The sequence below is a fragment of the Pan paniscus genome, chromosome 9 (assembly GCF_029289425.2).
Source record: "Pan paniscus chromosome 9, NHGRI_mPanPan1-v2.0_pri, whole genome shotgun sequence".
NCBI classification, from domain to species: Eukaryota; Metazoa; Chordata; class Mammalia; order Primates; family Hominidae; genus Pan; species Pan paniscus.
The window spans coordinates 6,765,831-6,790,119 of NC_073258.2; the positions used below are offsets into that span (position 1 = coordinate 6,765,831).

Genomic DNA, 24,289 nt, shown 5'->3' on the forward strand with positions numbered 1-24,289 from the left:
AAAAATTAAAAAAAACCACTCAAATTGAGAAAAGGAAGTTTATTTAAAAGGTGCTTATCTATACAATGTTATTTATCTGCTGAACACCCTTAAACAAATCATTTTTCCAGCAGTCCATTATCAGCTCGCTTTGCTCATGTGGAAAATGGCGTCATGGTGGGCTAGCTTCCTTGTAGAATGATATAAGCATTAAATAAGTTATGCCATGTAATGCACCTAAAACAATGCCAAGCATTTTTCAGTGCTTTTAAAAATGTTAGTCCTTCTGATTTCCCATAAAATATTTTCTTGGTAATAGTCTCTTTCCAGGTGATGTGTACAAAAGTAATACAAACAGTACTCAGTGGAAGGTCTTTGCAGATGCTTCTCACAATAAATCCGGACTAAAGTCCCATGCCGAAGTTCTTACTGAGGAAGGGGACAAAGCCAGCCCAGATCTTCAGTAGAAGCAGACGGTGTGAAGAAAGCTTTTTCCTGCCTTCTCCTCCATTTGCAACAGCAGCTCCGCCAGATTGTCTTCCATGTCGTCTGACTGCTGCAGGCACTGGCAAATCTCAGAGATGAGGAAAGCTCCCAGGGTGGCATCTTCCAGGGTATCTTGGATGTCCATGTTGATCACGTGCACAGGCTGAAAGGTCTGCTGTTCTCTGGAACACAGATCTTCCACCACTGTGTCATAGACACTCTCCTCACAGGTGAAGATGACATCAAAGAAATCAGTACACTCCTGAAATCTTTCTGGACCGGGCTTGATTCTCTCATTTCTTCCCAAAATGTGTAAGATTCCGTTGCGGGTGTAGCATTCTCTATCTTTCCTGAGGAGGTCATTGTACATCTCCTTATATGTTGTTGCAAAATCATAAACTACAGGACGATGGGGTCTTGGTCCTGGTAGCCTCACATGAGATTCAGTTCCAAAAGACCGGACACTTAGCCCTTTTCTCCTGAGGATGCTGTGGGCCTCCATGCTCCTGTTGACATTGCTCAGGCACACCACAGCCACCCTGAGTGTGGAGGAGAGCATGATGGCGGCCACTGAGAACCAGAGAGACACAGGCACCTCAGCTGCTGCAGGGACTCCGAGCCGAGGAGACGACCACCTATACCCAGGTCTTTCACATGAGCTAATGTGGAGGCACAGGAGGCAGGTTTATATTGAGTCACCTTAATTAGTGGGTGGAGACTTCATGACTTCTGGATTGATTAGGTTGTGATAATCGTCTCCTAACTCATCACAAGAAGAATCAAGATGATTAAATTACCTAAAGCATTAACTCTCAACAAAGGTGGCACCACCCAGTCTGGATTGATTTAAAGTCTGGAGTTTGCTCTGGTGGTTCTCCTAGTGAATGGGGGCTGCTATTGACGATGGCCAAGACAATTAAGCTACCTGCAAGCATGTCATAGGACTCTCCACTGACCTTCAGACATGAAATTGGATGATAAACATGTTGACAATGTCCAAGGCTGCACCGTATTTCATTATAAATTACAAGTGTTGTTGCTTGTTTTAATTTTCATAGTTTTCAAGAAATGCAATTGCACAAATCACAGGACCATTGTATATTGTTTTGTCCAGAAATTCACAAAATTTTTCACCAATAAAAAAAAATCCCATTCTCAACAACATATCTGCTTATGGTATTTTAAGAGTTATTCAACACAACATTTTCTGCATTTGATATTACTGAAATCATAATGATTCTTCAGGGAATGCAGGAATTGATGCAATCCTCTGCCTCCAAGTACAGCTGTGTTTGAGCTTTTCTATACTTAAATGCAATGTTTAGAATTTTTTTCGTAGTTGTATAATTTATCAAGAAAATAAACAAGATTTTAAAATTATGAATGGGGTTTCAAAAAATAAGATAATCATGTCACTTTTAGATTGATTATATTATGATAATGGACTGCCAAGTAATTACAAGAACAATCAAAATGATTAAATTCCTAATTCAGTAACTCTCCACAACGGTGGCCCCACCCAGTCAGGATTGATTTATAGGTGAGCTGTGTTTGCTGTCGCTCACTGATTTACCAAATATTGGGTAAATAATAATTTTATTTTTTTGAGGAGTCTCGCTCTGTCACCTAGGCTGGAGTGCAGTGGCACACTGTCGACTCACTGCAACCTCTACCTCCGAGGTTCAAGGGATTCTCCTGTCTCAGCCTCTCAAGTAGCTGAAGACTACAGGCACGCGGCACCACACCTGGTTAATGTTTGTATTTTTAGTAGAGATGGGGTTTCACCATGTTGGTCAGGCTGGTTTTGTACTTCCCACCTCAAGTGATCTGCCCGCTTTGGCCTCCTAAAGTGCTGAGATTACTGGTATGAGCCACCTCACCCGGCCCAATTTTACTTGTTTTTATTAATCCTACTTAAATGTATGTATAGCTGACATTTATTTCAATATAAATCAGATCAGAGACATCACTTTTGTCTTTGATGCAGGGACAAAATCTATCTGTAAGGGAACATATTGCATTTTTCTATGTCCCTCTTAAGGTGATTCTTACATGGCAAATACAGCAGGTTCTCAAAGAACATCTTTTTTTTTTTTCTCTCTTTTTTGAGACACAGTTTTGCTCTGTCACCCTGGGTGGGGTGCAGTGGTGCCATCATGGCTCACTGCAGCCTCAAACTCCTGAGCTCAATCAATCGTACCACCTCAGACTCCTGAGTAGCTGGAACTACAGGTGTGTACCACCATGCCTGGCTAATTTTTTTTTTTTTTTTGTAGAGAATGGGGTTCCGCCATGTTACCCAGGTTGGTCTCAAATTCCTGGGCTCAATTGATCTACCCGCTTTGGTCTCCCAAAGTGCTGGGATTACAGGCAAGAGCCACTGTGTCCAGCCTGAAATAATATCATTTTATTATAATATTAACTTAAAAAATTGACTTCTGGCAGGCCAGTGTCTGCGTGGGGTTTGCATATTCTCCCCATGTCTTTGTGGTTTTTCTCTGAATACTCTTGTTTCCTCCCACATCCCAAAGATGTGCACATTAGATGAACTGACATCTCTATGGTCCCAGTATGGGGTGTGCCCAGAGCCCCGGATGGGGTCCTGTCCAGCGTTGTTTCCTGCCTCACACCTTGAGCTGCCGATAGGTTCCAGCCACCTGCCACTCTGAACTGGAATCAGCAGGTTGGAAAATGAAGGAATGAATACAAATTATTGAAAAATAAAAATTCATAAAACGTGGTAATCATACAAATGCAAGACAATAACGATGAAAGTACAAGATAGATCAGCCAGCCTGCCGTGTCTGTCATTATTGATTTTTTAACTGTGTAGTAGTAGTAGGTGCTTCTTACAATTTTTTCTCTGCAAGAATTTATTCCTTGATTTAACTTACCACAACTACGACCGCCATCACTCACTGACTCACCAAAAATTGGGTGAATAATAATCTTAGTAGGTTTTATTAGACTTTCTTGAATGTATGTACAGGTCACATTTATTTCTAAGTTTAATAGTCTAAGTGTGTTGAATCTTTATTTAGAAGTTTGGTGATGTTTTTGTGACTCTTGTTCATATCAATTAGCCTGTGATAAAATGAATTTTATTATACAGCATTTCACTTGAAGTCATCGTTTTGGGCGCGGTGGCTCATGCCTGTAATCCCAGCACTTTGGGAGGCTGAGGCGGGTGGATCACCTGAGGTCCAGAGTTCGAGACCAGCCTGGCCAACATGGTGAAAGCCTGTCTCTACTAAAGAAATACAAAAAATGTTCTGGGCGTGGTGGCGGGTGCCTGTAATTCTGGCTACTCTGGAGGGCTGAGGCAGGAGAATTGTTTGAATCCGGGAGGCGGAGGTTGCAGTGAGCAGAGATCATGCCATTGCACTCCAGCCTGGACGAGAAGAGTGAAACTCCGTCTCAAAACAAACAAACAAACAAACAAACAAACAAATTAGAAAACACCTGAAAGTTTGTCAAAGTGTGTTCCCAGACTAGCAGCATTAGCATTAATTGGGAACTTGTAAAAAATGAAAATTTAGACCACAAACCACTGAATCACAAACTCTAGTGGTGAAGCCCAGAGATCTGTGTTCTTTCCTTTACATTTCCATGAGTTGTTGTTCAGGTTCACATAAGTGATAATGTTTGGAAAGTGTTCTCTCAAGTAGGTTTCTCTGTGTGGGACACAGGAGATAAACTGAATTGCTGTGTATCTTTCCTTCACCCTGACAGAGGGACCACATCTCGGCTGGGTACAGGATTGTTGGGCAGTAGTCCTTCCTCTCAGTAGTCCTTAACTGCTATGCCACTGTCCGTTCCGGCATTGGAGATAAAAAGTCTAATTCCAGCATCATTCGTTTCCTGTAGATAATATGCTCTTTTAAAAAATATATATATATTTATTATACTTGAGTTCTAGGGTACATGTGCACGACGTGCAGGTTTGTTACACATGTATACATGTGCCATATTGCTGTGCTGCACCTGTGAACTCATCATTTACATTAGGTATATCTCCTGATGCTTTCCCTCTGCACCCCCGCCCCCCCACCGCACGACAGTCCCAGGTGTGTGATGTTCCCCTTCCTGTGTCCAAGTGTTATCATTGTTCAATTCCCACCTGTGAACAAGAACCTGTGGTGTTTGGTTTTTTGTTCTTGCGATAGTTTGCATGATGGAACTAGAAATACCATTTGATCCAGCCATCCCATTACTGGGTATATACCCAAAGGATTATAAATCAGGCTGCTGTAAAGGCACATGCACACCTATGTTTATTGCTATTCACAATAGCAAAGACTTGGAACCAACCCAAATGTCCATCAATGATAGGCTGGATTAAGAAAATGTGGCACATATACACCATGGAATACTATGCAGCCATAAAAAAGGATGAGTTCATGTCCTTTGTAAGGACATGCATGAAGCTGGAAATATGTTCTTTTTAACTGGATGTTTGTAAGATTTTTCTCTTTCTCCTTAGAGTTCAACATTTTTACTAGCAGATGCCTCAGTGTTTCTTATTTCTCTTCACTCTAGTCCAGTATTTCTCCATTTTTTCTTCAATCCCCAGTTATGGAGCCATTTTAGACACTTTTTTCTAATTGCCATCTCATAAAATTTTAATAGTAATGCCAGCTACTTGGGAGGCTGAGGCATGAGAATTGCTTGAGCCTGGGAGGTGGACTTTGTAGTGAGTTGAGACCATGCCACTGCACTCCAGCCTGGGTGACAGAGGCAGACTGTGTCTCAAAAGTAAATAATAAAAAGGTCTATTAGATCCATTTGGTCCAATATTGAGTTTAGGTCCTGAATATCTTTGCTATTTTTCTGCCTTGATGATGTATCTAATCCTGTCAGTGGAGTGTTGAAGTCTCCCACTATTTTTGTGTGGGATTCTAAGTCTCTTTGTAGGTTTCTAAGAACTTGCATTATGAATCTGGGTGCTCCTGTGTTGAGTGCATATATATTTAGGATAGTTAGGTCTTCATGTTGAATTCAACCCTTTACTATTATGTAATGCCCTCCTCCATTCTCAGGAGATGGGCATGGTGCAGAAGTTCAGGGATCCGGGAAATAATGAAGTATAACAGATAACCAACTTTTATCATGTCTGTATTTATTCAGTGCCTGACTGATAATCTAGCACATAGTAAGTACACATAATCATTCTTTCCCTGCCTCTCAGGTTCCATTCTCCCCATCTCTAAATTCAGTTTCCAGAGTAGGAAGATTTACTCCCATTTTTGTTCCTGCAGTACCCTCTAAGTAATGGCTGAAATTGTTTCAAAAATAAAACTATGTGACAAGAGCCCAATGGAGGCGTGTGTCTGGGGGCTGCTGGGCTGCGCGGCTGCAGCAGGGAGGGAGAGGCGGTGGTGCAGGCTCCGAGCCGCGGGAGAGCAGAGGCGCCGCCGCCACCGCAGACAGCTCCGCGATGGACATAAGGTTTTTAGTGAGAAGAGTTTTTAAAAAAATTTAGGGTTTCCTCCTTGGAAGAATTTTACAAATAAGACATCAACTTGGTTACAGAGAAGGATCTTGACGTTGTAACCGGTCCTGCATCCCAGTCAAGGCTCTCTCTGGTAGATGAGGATTCTCTGTGTATCACCACAGAAACCCCAGCTTGCTGGAATAATAAAACTGTGTCTGTAGTGGGTGTTTTTCTCTCCCTTCCAAAAAAAATCCCTAGTAAGACTTAAAGCTTAGTGGAGAGATGGTTAAGTAGATCAAAGCCATTGTATTTATATTTTTGAATTATGTATAAGAATAATCTTATGTATTTGTTACTTTATGATCTTGTAATATTTAGATAATTTGGCATATTATAGTACCTAGCAGATATAGTGCTTAACAGATTTCAACTTTTATTTATTTATTTTTAAAAATAGAGTTGGGGGGTCTCACTGTTGCCCAGCCTAGTCAAGAACTCCTGGGCTCAAGTGATCTTGCCTCGGCCTTCCAACGTGCTAGGATTATAGGAGTGAGCCACCATGCCTGACGTCAACTTTTAAATGTCCATATAAATAATTACCAAGAAGTAATTTTAAATTGAAATGTGTAATAATATATCAGGAAGTTATGTTAACAACATGTATGAGAACCTCACATCCACTATAATTCTAAATTTATTTTATTAGATTATAAGAACTAGTTAGAAACTTATTAAAACATTTTTAAAATGAAAATCAATCTATATATTTAAGGAAATCAAAACTGTAATTATTGATAAACATTGTTTAAATTTTTTATGGGGATTTATTAACTAGGTTGTAATGGCTACTTAAAAATGACTGGTAACATTTTTTAGAAAGTTTTAAAAACTGAACTTAAAATATAAGAAATAATAAGATTTTTAAGTATATTTTATTTCTGAATCAACTGTTGACTTTAAAAAGGGCCGACAAACCGTGCAGTGCAGCTTTCTGTAAGAACCTCAATGAACACACATTTGAAAATGTAGCTTAAAAAAGTTTCACTTTTTAAAGGACATTACTGATGTCCTAAAATATACTAGGTATATATTGTTGCTTGGGTTTTTGAAGTTGTTTGGATGAAATAAACTTGGGTTCAGTCACAGAATACAAGATTGTCTACTGATTTCAGATGATAATGTGTCTGGAGAAGATCAGCCTTCTCAAAGGCAATTGCGGAAAGACATAAGGTAATTTTGAGGACAACATTTTTTTTTTTCTAGGATAGATGAAAATGGAAAAAAAGTAGTAAGAATGAAAAAGATGTTTATAACATTTAAAAAACCCTCAAAACTGACTATAAAGAAAAACCATTTTAACAGAAGCTGAAACTACATGCATTTCAAACTTATGAAGTGTATTTAAATCACACTGGCCCCTTAGATGTCCCTACAAGCGCTGCAGACATCGGGGAGGCCTGTGGAGCGACCAGTCCTCACCTCCTCCGGCTCTCAGTGCCCCATCTGCCAGTTGTCACAGTGCTGGTACACTCTAACAAGACCTCCCCGGGGCTCAGGGATAAACAGAGAGAAACACAGTAATACTATGATACTAGAAATACTGGCTTTTAAAGTATGGTACTGTTGATTATCTTACGACAGGAAGTCCTGTCGTGTCTGAGATATGGCTCTGAAAGGATTCTTGGTCTAGGTATTTCCCATCTCTAGAGGGCGGTGATATATTTGAAGCAATCACTTAATTACAAGAGCTCTTTCCTCCTGTACCCTGCCACATTGATTGTCAATAACTCAGAATTCCCTAAGTGATAAGGGATGGCTCTCTGTGTCTTCTGACCCCCCAGAGAGCTCATAGTGGTGTCTTTGGATGCCTGCATCCTGTCCTGCCTCCTCCCCGCCTTACTGTGGGGCTCACACAGTCAATGGCCATAGAAGAGCCACTGCAGTCCCACCTGGATTCATAGCACCAGGAAAGGAGCAGGCCTCTTTCAGCCAGCCAAAGAAACACTTCCCCCTTATTAGGGAAGCTGCACAACAGACTAAAACCCGCTCCAGGAAACAGTGGACAGGGGACTCAGGTGGGTGTGGAGTGTGCGCCTCACTCCCCAGGAAAGCAGCGCTAGGGCCCTTTCCCTCAGAACTCTGTGGCGCGCCTTGCTTCTGGCCAAGGAGGGGAAAGTTCTTTCTGGCCCTCCTCAAACTCTTATTACAGACCCTCCCGGAATTGCTTATACATCTTCTTGGCCCCCTTCAGCTTCACTCTGGTGATACCAGTAGGTCACTGACCCAGAACGTGGCCCCTGAACTCTGGTCTTGAGGTAGTGTTGGTGGCAATGGGCTGTTTGGGGTCAACTGACTTTTACTTCCTTCCAGGCAAGGTCACTGAGCATGTGAAAATATGCTGGCTTTCCACCTAGTGAAGAGCTACATTATCTGTGAGTGAGAGCAGGACATTTCACCTTTGAAATGGCAAGTGGAAAGAACAGGTGGAGGTAATCAAGGACACACACACACACACACACACACACACACACACACACACAGGCTAATGAGAAACAGGAGTAAAAGGGGTGGTGGGCAAACAGTGGAGGGAAGTGAAGGGGTGGGTGATGAGGAGGTGAAAGGAAAAAAAGGATCTAAAGGGAAAACTAGACCTGAAAGAAGGCAGGATGCAAAGGGAGAACAGCAGAGGGCAGTTGCCGCAACCACAAATCCTTCCCACACTTACCACGCACACAGGCCTTTCTCTGCGTTTGATTCCCCAAGCTCTTCATGGTCATCTTCTTCCTGTGGCTGAGGGCCTTGTCCCAGGTCTTCATCACCTCGCCCCAGGGTATCTGGGAGGACCTCTCCATGGATGAGTCCTTCAGGAGGAACCTGAGTTTCTTCTCTATGTCAGCTCCTCCAGATTCTGTAGCAGTGGCTCATGCAGGTGCTTTGGCCACGCCTTTCCAAGGTTGGCCTTAGGCACTGGAGTCTAGAGGGAACAGAAGAAACAGCAGAATGATTTAGTAGGGAAGTCACCCTCTCTCTAGTCAGAGAAAGGGCTTCTGGAATCAGCTGTGTGACTTCCTTCTCTCCATGCCCTCTGCCATTTTCCTGACCCCACCTGGGTTACCAAACAGGCTCCTGACTGGTCTCCCCAATCCCCATTCTTGCCCTTGCAACGAATTCTTTATATTGTGGCTATAGTAAGCTTTCTAAAATGCACATCTAGTTATTTCATTTCACTTCTTAAAATCCTCAGCACCTCAGGATAAAATCACAATTTCTCAGCAAAATTTACTAGGCTCTGATAGCTTCACCTCAGGTGACCCATGCAACCTCAGTGCCATTACTTCCCTTGAATGTTTCACCTTCCCTTAAGCACCTAAGAATAGGCCCTTCTTTCTCTTCCTGTCTGAAATTTCCATAAGCTGTTCTTCCATTTCTCTGAACGTCTTTCTGCTTCATTTCATAAACCCCTACTCACACTTCAGCCCCCAGGTTAGGGTTAGACATTACCTCCTCCAGAAAGCCTTTTCTGATCCCCAGAGATTAGGATGGTTGCTCCTTGTAAGTTCTGCCATCCCAAGATGACCCCATGTTAGTATTTACCACTGTGTTGATTAGATTGTGAACAGCTTGAGGGGACAGAATGTCTTATACCTAAGTAGGCCCAACATTGAGAATCCTACGGAGTACACATAAGGCGCTCAACAAATGTTGCGTGAACGAACCATTAATCGACAAGTGACTCGTGGTGTCTCCATCCCACTGCTTCCTCTCTCTCACCACCATCTTCACTACTAATGTCATGTCCTTCAACATTGATCAACATTGATAATGTCGTGTCCTTCCTCCCACCCCATGGCTGCTTCTCACTTAGCAGCATCTTCATCATTCATATTGTTCATCTCTTCCTTTCTGAGGTGATTCTCTCATAAAGCCCTCTATTCAAATGGTAGTCGACATTGTACCGATGACATCAAAACTGGAGGGTATCAGGTATGCCCTCCTCAACATCCCACCACCCCACCTTCCAACTTGGACTCATCAACACCTATATTCTCCACAGAGGCAGTGAGACCTACTGGCTAAGGGCTTGGGACATTTTTTTGATATGGAGTCTCCCTCTGTCACCCAGGCTGGAGTGCAGTGGCCCGATCTCAGCTCACTGCAACCTCTGCCTCGTGGGTTCAAGCAATTCTCCCACCTCAGCTTCCCAAGTAGCTAGGATTACAGGCGTGCACCACCACTCCCAGCTAAGTTTTGTATTTTTAGTAGAGACGGGGTTTCACCATGTTGGCCAGGCTGGTCTCTAACTCCTGACCTCAGGTGATACACCCACCTTGGCCTCCCAAAGTGCTGGGATTACAGGTGTGAGCCACCGCGCCCGGCCAGGCTCAGGACTTTTAAATCAGACAGACTGGGTTCTGAGTGGTAATGACCTTAGGCAATATCTTCATTTCTTAGTCCCTTAGTGGCGAATTCCACGTATTTCCTGGTGTTGCTCCTAAAGGAGACAAAATACCTGAAGTCTTATTACACATACTAGCTAAGAGTGCCAACTCAGTAAACTAATTATTACTTTATTCTTGGCTACTGAATAAAGTGTTCCTATTTTTCAAGATCACCTGCTACTGCCCTTCAAACCGTTTCATCCCATCTAGGGCCTTGCTACATAAAATATCCTTCAGAATTTATATCATCTAAGTCTCCTCAAGATGAAAAACACACCAAATACGTCCTGTCTTCAAAACAACCAGCACAACATTCTACATGTGTCAGGCCCTGCCTCAAGTCCAAATCTCATCTACCCTCCCCCGACAAGCCTATTTTCTGAAGGAGCATTATCTCTACTTGTTCTGTAGCCCAGGGCTATCTCACTTATATCTGAGCACTAGAAAGGAACTGTTCTGGTAAACAAAACCCCTAATTCTTCACATGCTGGAACTCTCTACTGAAGTCAAGTTTTGATCAATCTCTACTTCTTGAAGAAAATTTTTTTTGTATCCTTTGCTTCAGTGAAACCAACATTTGAGTTCTCTTGTTTATGGGAGAGTCCCTCTTCATTACTTACCCTAAATTTAGAGTCTATTAGACAAATATTCTGACTTTTAATTCTCTTTCTACATGTTCTCCTGCTGACTCAAATCTGATTTTGAAATGAGGTGGGTTATAAACATATAAAGAGTAGATACAAGCTTTTTCTCCCACTCATCTGATGGCTTCATCGTGCACCTGTAGGTACCGATGCCACTGAAATCTAAACTTCTATCCAAGGCTTCTTCTCCAAGCCTCAGAGTTGAATATATAAACAGCATTAGGAAACTTTGCTTTTGTATATCTCAAGTTGAATTTGGCAAAAGTAGAACTTCCTACTTTGCCTCAATTATCTATTTGGGTTAGTTGCAAGACTTAAGGTGCAATCACCCTATTTAGAAACCAGGCAATCATCATGGACCTGGACCTTCCTTCATCCAATTAATCGTGAAGTTTTAACAAGATTATTTCCTAAATGTTTCTGAGACCTATTCTCTTTTCCATCACTAGGTTATGGTACACTCTAACTTCTAGTTCAAGTCCAAGGAACCCCTCTCATCACTCCATTTGCAGAGGAAAAACAATTCAAATATGAGCTGTCTAAGGATGCACAGCAATCGGCTTGTAGTTATAGGGGTAGGGCTTATTGAAAGAGGCTAAGCAAAAATATACTGGGAATAAATGCTGTTCTTTTTTTCTTTTGTCCACTTTTCTATGGGGTAATCATTTCTTTCTTTTTAGAATGGTAAGCTCTAGAGGATAAATATTTGGATGAAGGCAATAGGAAAAGGGGCCACAGAGGCCTGTTTAATAGAGACTTCAGGTGTGAGATACAAATGAGTCCTCCCAGCTCACAGTTGGTAGCTCAGTTCATGACATTACCTAGAGTTTGCACCAACATTCAGCTAGTATTAAAAACTTTGCTCAGAACTATTGCAAGGACAGAAAACCAAACACCACATGTTCTCATTCATAGGTGGGAATTGAACAATGAGAACACTTGGACACAGGGTGGGGAACATCACACACCGGGGCCTGTCGTGGGGTGGGGGGATGGGGGTGGGATAGCATTAGGAGAAATACCTAATGTAAATGATGAGTTAATGGGCACAGCAAACAAACATGGCACAGGTATACATATGTAACAAACCTGCACGTTGTGCCCATGTGCCCTAGAACTTAATGTATGATAAAAAGATAATTCTGCTCAGGAGGAACATCTGTGTGTATCTTCCTACTGAGCCTGTGGTGGTAATAGGTAACAGGCAGCTAGTTGAGCTCCTGGAGTTTTTACATGTGGGCATCTCTTTTTCAGAAGATGCAACCAATATTTTCTAACAGGACCTGGATAAGCATTTTATTTTAAAATCCCTCATAGTTCCAATGTTTAGATCACCTGTGGTTCTGTCGCTATTTTTTTCCACATTTTTTTTTTTTAGTTATTTGGTAGTTTCTTGGCATGCTTGGTTTGTGAGTGTGAATGGATAGTGATTTTATATGAAAAAATTAGAGACTCTGTTCTCTGAAACTGTTACGTTTCTCTAGAAAGAATTCAGGCAGATAAGGGTACTGGCAGATCTTGATCCATCTAAGAGGACGCTTAACTTTTGCTAGTGCCAGCGTTGATCTTTTTCTGGGTTGTCCTTACTCCTAGAGTACAGCCCTTCTAGTGTTTCAAAGCTTCCTAGTGTTTCAGTGTTTATTTACAAGGGTTGCTCTACCTCCTCAGGCCCTGACCTCCAGCCTCTGACTCCCCAGCACCATCACACTGCTAGTCTTTGCACAACTGTTTAGCTTCACAGCTGCTGCTTTCAATTCAGGTGCTGAGAATCTTGCCCTGAACATGCACAGCTTAGGAATTGGCAAACTCCTCAAGGGGAATCGGCACGCTGAATTTTGGCCCAATTTTCTCTAAGGCTGCCTCTTCTATCTCAGGTCTCAGACTCCATGGTATCCCTGAACTGCAACTTCTTTATTCCTAGCATGCTGCGTTTCACTAGCGTCCATGTGAAGACACCACCAAACAGGCTTTGCGTGAGCAACAAGGCTGTTGATTTCACCTGGGTGCAGGCGGGCTGAGTCCGAAAGAGAGTCAGCGAAGGGAGATAGGGGTGGGGCCGTTTTGTAAGATTTGGGTAGGTAAAGGAAAAAGGGGGGTTGTTCTCTGGTCGGCAGGAGTAGGGGGTCACAAGGTGCTCAGTGGGGGAGTTTTTGAGCCAGGATGAAGCAGGAGAAGGAATTTCACAAAGTAATGTCATCAGTTAAGGTAAGGACCAGCCATTTTCACTTCTTTTATGGTGGAATGTCATGAGTTAAGGCAGGAACAGGCCATTTAAATATCACTTCTATTGTGATTCTTCAGTTTCTTCAGGCCATCAAGATGTGTACATGCAGGTCACAGGGGATATGATGGCTTAGATTGGGCTCAGAGGCCTGACATTCCTGTCTTCTTATATTAATAAGAAAAATAAAACATAATAGTGTTGAAGTGTTTGGGCAGTGAAAATTTTGGGGGGTGGTATGGAGAGATAATGGGCGATGTTTCTCAGGGCTGCTTTGATTAGGGGCAGCGTGGGAACCTCGAGTGGGAGAGATAAAGCTGAAGGAAGATTTTGTGGTAACGGGTGATATGTGGGGTTGTTAGAAGAAACATTTGTCGTGAATTATTGGTGATGGCCTGGATATGGTTTTGTATGAATTGAAAAAAGAGCAGAATAAGACAAGGAGAAAAACAGGTATTAAAGGACTAAGAATTGAGAGGACCCAGGACATTTAACTAGAGAGTGCCTAAGGAGGTTCAGCATAGCCCTGCCAGCAAAGAGTATTTACTTTAGGAGGGAGTTAAGAGTGGCAGTTTGGGGATAGCACCATGAGATATCAGCTGCGATGGCTTGGAGAAACCGTGTAAGCCGGCAGTGTAAACAAGAGCAGGGCATTTATAAGTAGTTGAGAACGGTGAATAGGAGTATGACTAGACAGAAGATAGTAGGGATGACAAGCTTTTTTTTTTTTTTTTTTGCGGGGGTGGTCGCAGTCTAAGTTGGTCTGGTCTCTGGAATGAGGCTGGGGCCTAATAAAAAGGAGCGTCTATGGAGGAGTTCAAATGGGCTGTACCCTGTAGCATTCCGAGGACAGGCCTGAATTCTGAGAAGGGCAAGTGGTAAAAGTATTGCCCATTCCTTTTTAAGTTGGTGACTGAGCTTGGTGAGGAGAGTTTTTAAAAGACCATTAGTTCACTGAATACTAAGAGCCTGAGAAACTGCTTGGGTGATTCGACTAACAAAGGCCGGTCTGTTAGCGGACTGTACAGAGGTGGGAAGCCCAAACTGAGGAATTATGTCTGACAGAAGGGAAGAAATGACAATGGTGGCCTTCCTAGACCCTGTGAGAAAGGCCTCTACCTATCCAGTGAAAGTGTCTACCTAGACCAAGAGGTATTTTAGTTTCCTGACTCAGGGCATGTTGAGTAAAGCCAATTTGCCAGTCCTGGGTGGGGGAAAATCCCCGAGCTTGATGTGTAGGGAAGGGAGGGGGCCTGAATGGTCCCTGAGGAGTAGTAGAATAGCAGCTGGAACACTGAGAAGTGATTTCCTTGAGGATAGATTTCCACGATGAAAAGGAAATGAGAGGTTCTAAGAGGTGGGCTGGTGGCTTGTTCTATAGCATAGCCTGCCTTTTCTGGTGTGTGGCGATTAGGCCTGGTGGAACTGACATCAATAAATCAAGCGTGATCAGGGTGAGGAATAGGAAAGAAGGAAATATGGGAAATGGGGTGAATGTCAGGTGGATCAGAGAGATACAGTTATGAGGGTCAGGTGTGGTATCTGGAATAATGCGGGAGGCCGATTGAAGTCTGGGCCAGGAACAAAGGTAACTGTGGGAGACTCAACAAAGAGTGAGTATCGCTGAAGGAGCTGGGAAGCAGAAAGTATATGCATCAGGTGTGAGGAAGAAAATAGATTTTGGAAGTTATGAGAACTATAGAGAGTGAGTTGAGCATAGTTTGTGATTTTGAGGGCCTCTAAAATTATTAAAGCAGTGGATGCCACTGCACGCAGACATGAGGGCTAGGCAAAACAGTAAGGTCAAGTTGTTCGGACAGAAAGGCTGCAGGGTGTGGTCCTGGCTCATGTGTAAGAATTCTGACCGCACTAACCATGCCTAGGAAGGAAAGGAGTTGTTGTTTTGTAGAAGGGATTGAGGTTTGGGAGATTAGCTGGACATGATCAGCAGGGAGAGCACGTGTGTTTTTATGAGAATTATGCCGAGAGAGGTAACAGATGAGGATGAAATTTGGGCTTGACTGAAGTAACGGGAGCTGTCTGTGAAGGCTCGTGGCAGTACAGCCCAGGTAATTTGCTGAGCCTGATTGGTGTCAGGGTCAGTCTAAGTGATGAAGGGTGCAAAGGGATAGTAAAGAAAGCATGTTTGAGATCCAGACAGAATAATGGGTTGTGGAGGGAGGTATTGAGGATAGGAGAGTATATGGGTTTGGCACCACGGGGTGGATAGGCAAAACAATTTGGTTGATAAGGCACAGATCCTGAACTAACCTGTAAGACTTGTCTGGTCCTAGGACAGGTGAAATGGGGGAACTGTAAGGGGAGTTTGTAGGCTTTAAAAGTCCATGCTGTAGCAGGTGAGTGATAACAGGCTTTAATCCTTTTAAAGCGTGCTGTGGGATAGGATATTGGTGTTGAGGGGGGTAAGGGTGATTAGGTTTTAATAGGATGGTAATGGTCATGTGATCGGTTGCCAGAGAGGGAGTAGAGATGTCTTATACTTGTGGGTTAAGGTGGGGGGATACGAGAGGAAGATGCAAAGGAGGCTTTGGGTTGGGAAGAAGGGCGGCAATGAGATGTAGCCCAGGAATAGACAGGGAAGCAGATAATTTAATTAAAATGTCTCAGCCTAATAAGGGAGCTGGGCAGGTGGGGATAATGAAAAAGGAGTGCTTAAAAGAGTATTGTCTAAGTTGGCACCAGAGTTGGGGAGTTTGAAGAGGTTTAGAGGCCTGGCCGTCAATACCTGCAACAGTTATGGAGGCAAGGGAGACAGGCTCTTGAAAAGAAGGTAATGTGGAGTGGGTAGCCTCCTTATTGATTAAGAAGGGGATGGACTTACCTTCCATTATGAGAGTTACCCAGAGCATCTGTGATGGTCCTGTAGGTTTCCGAGGTGATCGGGCAATGTCAGTCTTCAGCTGCTAAGCCGAGAAGATCTGGGAAGGAGTCAGAGAGCCTTGGGCCAGAGTTCCAGGGGTTCTGGAAGTGGCTGCCAGGTGAGTTGAACAGTCTGATTTTCAGTGGGGTCTCACACAGATGGGACATGGCTTAGGAGGAATCCTGGGCTGTGGGCATTCCTCGGCCTAGTGGCCAGATTTCCAGCACTAGTAGCAAGCTCCTGGGGGAGGAGGTTCTGGAGGAACCCCTGGCAGCAGCAGTTCAGGCATTTGGAGTTCTTGTGTGCTGGACATGTGGCTGGGGTTTCTCTGAGAGTGGAGGCAAGGAATTGCAACTCAGAAATATGTTGTTACTTGGCTGCCTCTACTCTATTATTGTACACCTGGAAGGCGAGGTTAATTAGGTCCTGTTGTGGGGTTTCAGGGCCGGAATTTAATTTTTGAAGTTTTTTCCTAATGTTAGGAGTGGACTGGGTGATAAAATGCATATTAAGAATAAGGCGGCCTTCTGGCCCTTTTGGGTCTAGGGCAGTAAAGCGTCTAAGGGTTGCTGCTAAGCGGGCCATGAACTGGGCTGGGTTTTCATCTTTACCTTGGGTAGTTTCTTTAAGCTTGTCATAATTAACAGCTTTGTAAGCTGCCTTTTAAAGCCCTTCAATTAGGCGGGAAATCATGTAATCTCGCCTAGCTATACCTGGGGAATCTGCCTGATAGTTCCATTGGGGATCCTCTCGGGGAACTGCTCTAATGCCTTCCTGCAGGTCTGGCTCATGAAGCTGGTGGTTATCAGCATGAGATTGGGCTAGAGAAAAAACTCATTCTCGTTCACCTGGGGAGAGGGTCAAAGTCAGGATGACATTTAAGTCACTCCAGGTTAAATTGTAGGACAGAGTAAGTTATTGGAATTCCTGTATATATTTAGTGGGGTCTGATGAGAAAGAGCCTAAATGCTGACTGATCTGAGAGAAGTCTGATAGAGAAAAAGATACATGTACCCTGAATATGCCTTCAGCTCCAGCCACTTCTCTAAGAGGAAATTGTTGGGCAGGTGGGGAAGAGCTAGTCACAGAACTAAACTGTAAGCTGGACTGGGTGTGAGGAGGGGAGGTGTTAGAAGGATTATAGGGTGGAGGAGTGGAGGCTGAGGAAGAATTGGGACCAGGCTTGGCCTGTCGAGGAGCAGCCTGGGGAGGAGGGGAGAAGTCAGATGGGTCTGTAGAAAAGGAAGATTAGAAAGACTCAGCTATGCTTGGGATTGGGACTGAGAGGACAGGAGGGAGGGAAAGAAGGAGGATTTGGGATGAGTCACATTGGGAACAGAGAGTAGGGAGGGAACAATGTGTAAAAGAATGCCTGGACGTCAGGCACCTCAGACCATTTGCCTATTTTACGGTAAGAATTATCTAGATAGTGTAGGATGGAAAAATCGAAAGTGCTGTTTTCTGGCTATTTGGAAACACTGTTGAGTTTGTATTGGGGTGAGGCGGCATTGTAGAATAAAATAAGGCATTTAGGTTTAGGTCAGGTGTGAGTTGAAGAGGTTTTAAGTTCTTGAGAACACAGGCTAAGGGAGAAGAAGGAGGAATGGAGGGTGAAAGGCTGCCCATAGTGAAGGGGCAAGCCCAGAGAAAAGAGAGAGTAGAGACACGGAAAGAAGGGATGGGGGTTGCTTGCCCCCAGGAAAGTGGAGAAGGGGTAGAGACACGGAGAGAAGGGGTTGGGGGGTTCTTGCCCCCCAGAAAAGTGGAGAGGGCGTAGAGACACGGAGAGAAGGGTTGGGGGGTTCTTGCCCTCCAGAAAAGCGGAGAAGGGGTAGAGACATGGAGAGAAGGGGTGGGGGGTTCTTGCTGCCCAGAAAAGTGGTACTTGCCACTAAGGGTGAAAGACCAAGGCAGGTGTCCCTGTGTGGTCAGACACCTCTGAAACGTGGATGAATAATCAGGTGTCTCTGTGTGATTAAACACCAAGGGAAGACTGTCTTCCCGAGTCCGTGACCGGTGCCAAAGTTTTGGGTCCACGGATAAAACTCATCTCCTGTCTCTATGAGAAAAGTAAAGAAACGGAGATTAAGAGAAGGGAGAGATTGAAGTGTGGTGCCAAGATTGAAAGGAGCAAGAGGTTGAGGGATAGTGAGAGAGGTTGGAGAAGAGAGTAAAAAGAGGCCGCTTACCTGATTTAAAATTGTTGTGATGTTCCTTGTGCTAGTTGGTCTGAGGACTTGAGGTCGTAGGTGGATCTTTCTCACAGAGCGAAGAGCAGGAGGACAGGGGATTGATCTCCCAAGGGAGGTCCCCTGATCCGAGTCATGGCACCAAAATTTCATTCACGTCCATGTGAAGAGACCACCAAACAGGCTTTGTGTGAGCAACAAGGCTGTTTATTTCACCTGGGTGCAGGCAGGCTGAGTCCAAAAAGAGTGTCAGCGAAGGGAGATAGGGGTGGGGCCGTTTTATAAGATTTGGGTAGGTAAAGGAAAAAGGGGGTTGTTCTCTGGTGGGCAGGAGTGGGGGTTCACAAGGTGCTCAGTGGGGGAGTTTTTGAGCCAGGATGAGCCAGGAGAAGGAATTTCAGAAAGTAATGTCATCAGTTAAGGCAAGGACAGGCCATTTTCTTTTCTTTTGTGGTGGAATATCATTAGTTAAGGCAGGAACAGGCCATTTAAATACCACTTCTTTTGTGATTCTTCAGTTGCTTCAGGCCCTCTGGATGTATACATGCATGTCACAGGGGATATGATGGCTTAGCTTGGGCTCAGAGGCCTGACACTGAGAACGCTACAAGCTCCCACTACCTTTCAACTTGGTCTTTGTTGCACATGCCAGGACTTAGCAAATGCTCTGAGGGAAAAAGCAGAGGCAAATGTGGGGCTTGCATAGCTGCACTAGTGTACATTCTTTCCAGCAATCTTCCCTTCAAGTCCCACTTGGATTGTTTTTTTCTTTAACAACTTCGGTTGCTTTAAGTATTTTACCTAGCTTCTATGTTTACTATTGATTGGAAGGTTAGTACAAGCTCCTCCATTGTGCTCAGATGTTGGATGTAGCTTCTGCTCATCCACAAGTGTCCCAAAGCCCCAAGGGACTGGTTTAGGATTTATCCTCTGTCACCTGGATGATCACACCAGACTTCTAACTGGTCTCTGCTTATAGGCTTACCCTTTCCAATCCATGCTAACTCAGGAAAATGATACATCTGTTGTATTATCCCAAAATTTCTTATAGTATACATTTCTCAGATAATGAACTATGGCTTCTGGCTTCCCCTCTCTACATACAGTGCTGCAGACTTGGTTCAAAAATTAGGAACTGGCAAGCCATGCTTTGGGAGGCCCAAGTGGGAGGATTGCCTGAGGTTAGGAGCTCGAGACCTGCCTGGCCAACACAGTGAGACCCCATCTCTAGAAAAAAAATGAGCTTGGCACAGTGGTGCACTCATATAGTTCTAGCTACTTAGGAGGCTGAGGATCACTGGATTCCAGGAGTTCAAGGCTGCAGTGAGCTTTGATTGTGCCACTGTACTCCAGCGTAGTTGACAGAGCAAGACCTTGTCTCTAAAAAACAAACAAAACACAATGAAGAACTGAATTCCTAAAGTATCCAGGTACTGTATGAGCAGTGAGCCAGGATGAATATACACAGTTCTGGTCATTGAGTCTAGTATAATAAGGTTGATAGAACTATGAAAGATATCGTCAAAGTTGTAATTTTTATGATGTAATCATGCCCCTGACACTACAGGAGCCTAGATAATGGCATGGGCCTAGTTAGTACAATCCCCTTGCTGGGCTAGAGTCAGCAATGAGCTGTAATAGGAAGTCACTGTCTGTCAATACCGACACAAGGAACATTTACCGAGCATTTACTATGTTCTAGGAACTGTTCTGGCTGATCTGGAAGGGCAGATAAAGAAGTCTACCATTTGCCGTAAAGGGGTTTGCAGTCTATTAAGAGACAACCCTGCCAAACAGTAACATACCAGGTTGCTTGAAACACATCAACAACAAAACAACAACACCAAACAAAACAGAAACAGGAGCAAATCAATTTTTTTAAAGAGTTGAGAAGAATAGCACAAATACATAAAATGAAAAAGAAGAACAATCTTCAAAATAGAAAATAAATTTTATTATAAATTATTATAAATATGACTTCACAAAACAAGCTGTACAAATGGGCCATAAACACATGAGATGATGCTCAGCATCTTTAGTCATCAGGGAAATGCAAACTAAAATCCCAAAATTCCACTCAGAAACACTAAATGGCTAAAATAGAAAAGGTGAGAAAGAATGAATGTTGGTGAAGTTGAGGAACAATGGGGACGCTGATGCTGGGAATGTAAACTGATGAAACCACTTTGGAAAAAAATATTTGGCAATTCTTAGGAAGTTCAACATATACTTATCCTATAGAACAGACATTTCATTCTTAGGTACTCACCCAAGACAAATTGGTTGCTTGAGGGCCTGAAGGGAGAACTGGCAGGGGGTGCTTTATGAGTGTTGTCAGTTAGGCCCTGGGCTTGCGATCTGAGGAGGGAAGAGGAGAGAGGCTGATTTTGGTATCCTGAGATTCTTCATGGACCCAAGAAGCCAAAGTGAAATCCTGAAGTGGGTGGTAGGGGACCAGGAACCTCGAAGGCTTTCTTTAGGTGCATCTGAAGAGATCTGCTGCTTGCTTTGTTCTTTACTACCAGACTTGGGCCAACAGAGACCACTTTGTCTTCTAGCATCTCTGGGACTGCTCCTGTTAGGGGAAGAAGGTATTTCAGTTACCTAAGGTGAATCCATACGGGTCTGCAGCAACCTCAGTTCTTATCTCTTCAGAGCAGCAAGAATTCGACTAAGAGGCATAAGGCAAAAAAAGACCGAGGCAAGTCTCAGAGCAGGAGTGGAAGCTTATTAAAGAGTTTTAGAGCAGAAAGTAAAGTACACTTGGAAGAGACTCCAGTGGGTGACTTGAAGGACAAGTGCCCTGCTTAACCTTGATCCTGGGAGTTTATATTCTGGCCCATTTTTGGCATATTGCACCCCTTTCCCATGATTCTTCCCTTAGGGTAGGCTGCCCACCTGCTAACACCCTCCTTATGCTTGGGAAGTGAGCATGCGCAGTGTGTTTAGGAAATTGTACTCATGTCCATCTGAGGCTTTCTTCCCTTTTCTGGTGGAATGCCTCCGGAAGGTCATACTCTGCCATTTTCTCTTAAGGCACATGCCTGGACTCACTTGCCCAAATCCTGAGATTTTATTGGAAGCTGATTACCAGTCTCAAGTGTTTTTATCTGTTTGGGAAGTTGCCTCTCCCTGGTGCCCGAGTTCAATGAACACTTGAGTGTGGCAGCTATGGACCCTCAGGAGATTGTCTTTCCTCACTGGCTGCCAAGTTCTCATTTTTAGAGAGGCAGTGTGGTAAGTGCCCAACCATCACTTGCTGGTCGCCTGACATTCCTGGTGGGTTGGGGGTAGAGCCCACTCCTGCCTGGTTCATGTCTGTCTAACTACCTGTAACACTCCCATTTGGAGTCCAGGAGCAACTTGAGCTTCAGGGATAAAGATTCTGTGTTAGCAGGCCCAGCAGTCAGCAATGATCAGTCAGAAGAAACTGAACACTTACCAGTGACATGCAGAGGGGAGGCAGAAAGATGAGAACTTGGACAAAAAGCACATTCTATTAAAAAAAATGTGAGGGGCCAACACTTTGTGAGGCCAAAACACGATTTCTCTTATACACAATGTAGTGAGTGAATTGAGATCCAAATTTGATTTGACAAATACTTGAAAACAAAAAGCAGAAATATAAGAAACCACGAGGAAAAAGAAGGGACGTGGCAGATAAATCAAGAATAACAAAATGTAAATTACTGGAATTTCCCAAGGAGTAAAAGGTATTCGTGGAAGTAAGACAATAATTAAAGAATAGTAGATAATTTCTTGAATGTAATAAAAGGCTCACTGTTTCAGGTTAAACCATTCTTTCTCAAGAGGAGTGATAATGTCCCTAATGGGGCAGAATCTGGTTCTTGGGGGAGTGAACAGAAATCTCACTCCCTTCATGTACAGAGCACAGATGCCGTACATAAACAAATACACAATATATCTATGCTATTAAAATTTTATGGGCAGCGATTAGGGACAAAAGTCTGAGAAGGCTCCTTAAATGGGGGTTGATTAAAACAATGGAGAAATACTGGACTTGAGTGATGAGAAAAAAGAAACACTGAGGCATCTGTCAGTACAAATTTGGACCTCTAAAGAGAAAGAGAAAAATCTGACAAACATACAGTTAAAAAGAACATATTATCTACAGAAGAAGAATGATGCTGGAATTAGACTTTTTATCTCCAACGCTGGAACGGACAGTGGCATAGCAGTTAAGGACTACTGAGAGAAAGGTCTACAGCCCAACAATCCTGTACCCAGCTGAGATGTGGCCCCTCTGTCAGGGTGAAGGAAAGATACACAGCAATTCAGACAGTTTATCTCCTGTGTCCCCCAACAGAGAAACCTATTTGAGAGAAGACTTTCCAAACATTATCACTTATGTGAACCTGAACAACAATTGGTGGCAATGTGAAGAAAAGAAAGGAAATGGAGGCATGTACTGAGGCTGGGACTAAATATTTCAATAATTTCTTACGTGTATAACAGAAAAAGAAGTTTAGACTTCAGGTAAAGTTCATTCTCAGTTGTAAATAAGGACTCAGAAATTGAAGGAACTATCTGTGAGATACATTTGACTAAGACTATTGAACTAAAATTAACAAAATATCCTGGCAAAACCTGGAAGTTAGGGATAGGGGATCAGTGAAAAGTGAAAAAGAATTAAGAGCATTGCAAAACTCTTGTTTTCAAATAAGTACTAGAGAAATGTGTTCTGATCAGGAAGGCAGAGAAAGCACAGGTAACCATTTAATGGGGAGTGCAATCCAAGTAGAATTTCAAGTTAGGTACAAAATGGAGTATATAACAACTTGATAAAAACCAAGGGCAAAAATAACAATATAAAATAAAGAAGATGCGAGGAATGTACAGTAAAAAAGTCATTACAGCAAATGTGTATACGCTAAATTCTAGCATGAAATAAATTTTGAAATGTGGGTGGGTGAAGGGATCACAGGAATAAGAAATAAAATCAGGATGAACATAATCCATGCCCAGAGATTTTGATTCATTTGATCTGGGGTAGGTCCCAGACATTGGCATCTTATAAAAGTTTGGTAGAAAGGTCTTGAAATATCCAGCCACAGTTAACAATCACTGAACTAGAAAATCACTCTTAGCAGATTCCAGAACTGGAACTCTTATTGATATCTGTGTCTCGAGGTGCCTAGAAGCCAGAATACCTTTGCCATGTTCTCCCTCAGAATCTTGAGATTTATTTACTTTGGTTCAGGTCCTGTATAACTTGTGATATCGCAACAGCAGCGGAAAAATTTTTCTCTGTCTCATCACGTTGTTTTTCTAATACACTTCTCCAGGTTTTGTCTTGTGTGTGTTCCCCTATATTTGGACTTACGTAGTCAAGAAGTCTGGTGCTTTGAAAAGCAATTAGTGTTTAAATAAATTATGTCTACTTTTATGTCTCTGAGTTGGTACTCTACCATCAGCTCAACATCTAATCCAATTAACCACATACTGTTTCCCTGGATTTTTTTGTTTGTCTCACTTTGTGCCTTTACTTGGAGGCAGAACACAATAAATGCCCTTGACATTTCCCCTGAGGACATAGGCAGTACCCATAGTACTACCTCTAAGAAGTGTTTCACGTAGAAATTCACTTATATGATACATTTAGTATTTCATACTGATCCTCCCGGTATTATCCTTTTATTTCTGTTGAAATTATGTCCAACCACTTTGTGTATCAGTCTTCAAGGTTTGGTTTAACACTGTTTCTCAATTCTTTTGGAACACACAAAACATCTTCCTTTTCAGTAACACTTATAGCTGGTCTCTGAGATTTTTCTTTTTTTCATTTGTTAGATTTCTTTAGGTCTCAGTCATTGAGTCTAATAAGACATTTCACAACATATTTAAGATCTGACTAGCTTTTCATTTATGTTGAATGTTTCCTCTCCTTTGGTTTTTCAAGAAAATCCTGTTCATTCTCTATGCCTGAAGCAGTGCATTTAACAATTCTTCAGGTGCTTCTAATGTATAGTCAAGTTTCAAAAATCTCTAGGGAAGT

The 24,289-nt window shown here is 43.0% G+C and overlaps 1 protein-coding gene across 1 annotated transcript; it reads right to left on the bottom strand.

Annotated features, from left to right (window-relative positions):
* Window positions 1-439: 439 nt before the first annotated feature.
* Window positions 440-1,024, bottom strand: LOC129393325 (RNA polymerase II subunit A C-terminal domain phosphatase SSU72 like protein 2-like). Its single transcript, XM_063608075.1, has one exon. It carries the CDS (start codon window positions 1,022-1,024, stop codon window positions 440-442), a length of 585 nt encoding a protein of 194 aa, XP_063464145.1.
* Between the last annotated feature and the right edge of the window lie 23,265 nt (window positions 1,025-24,289).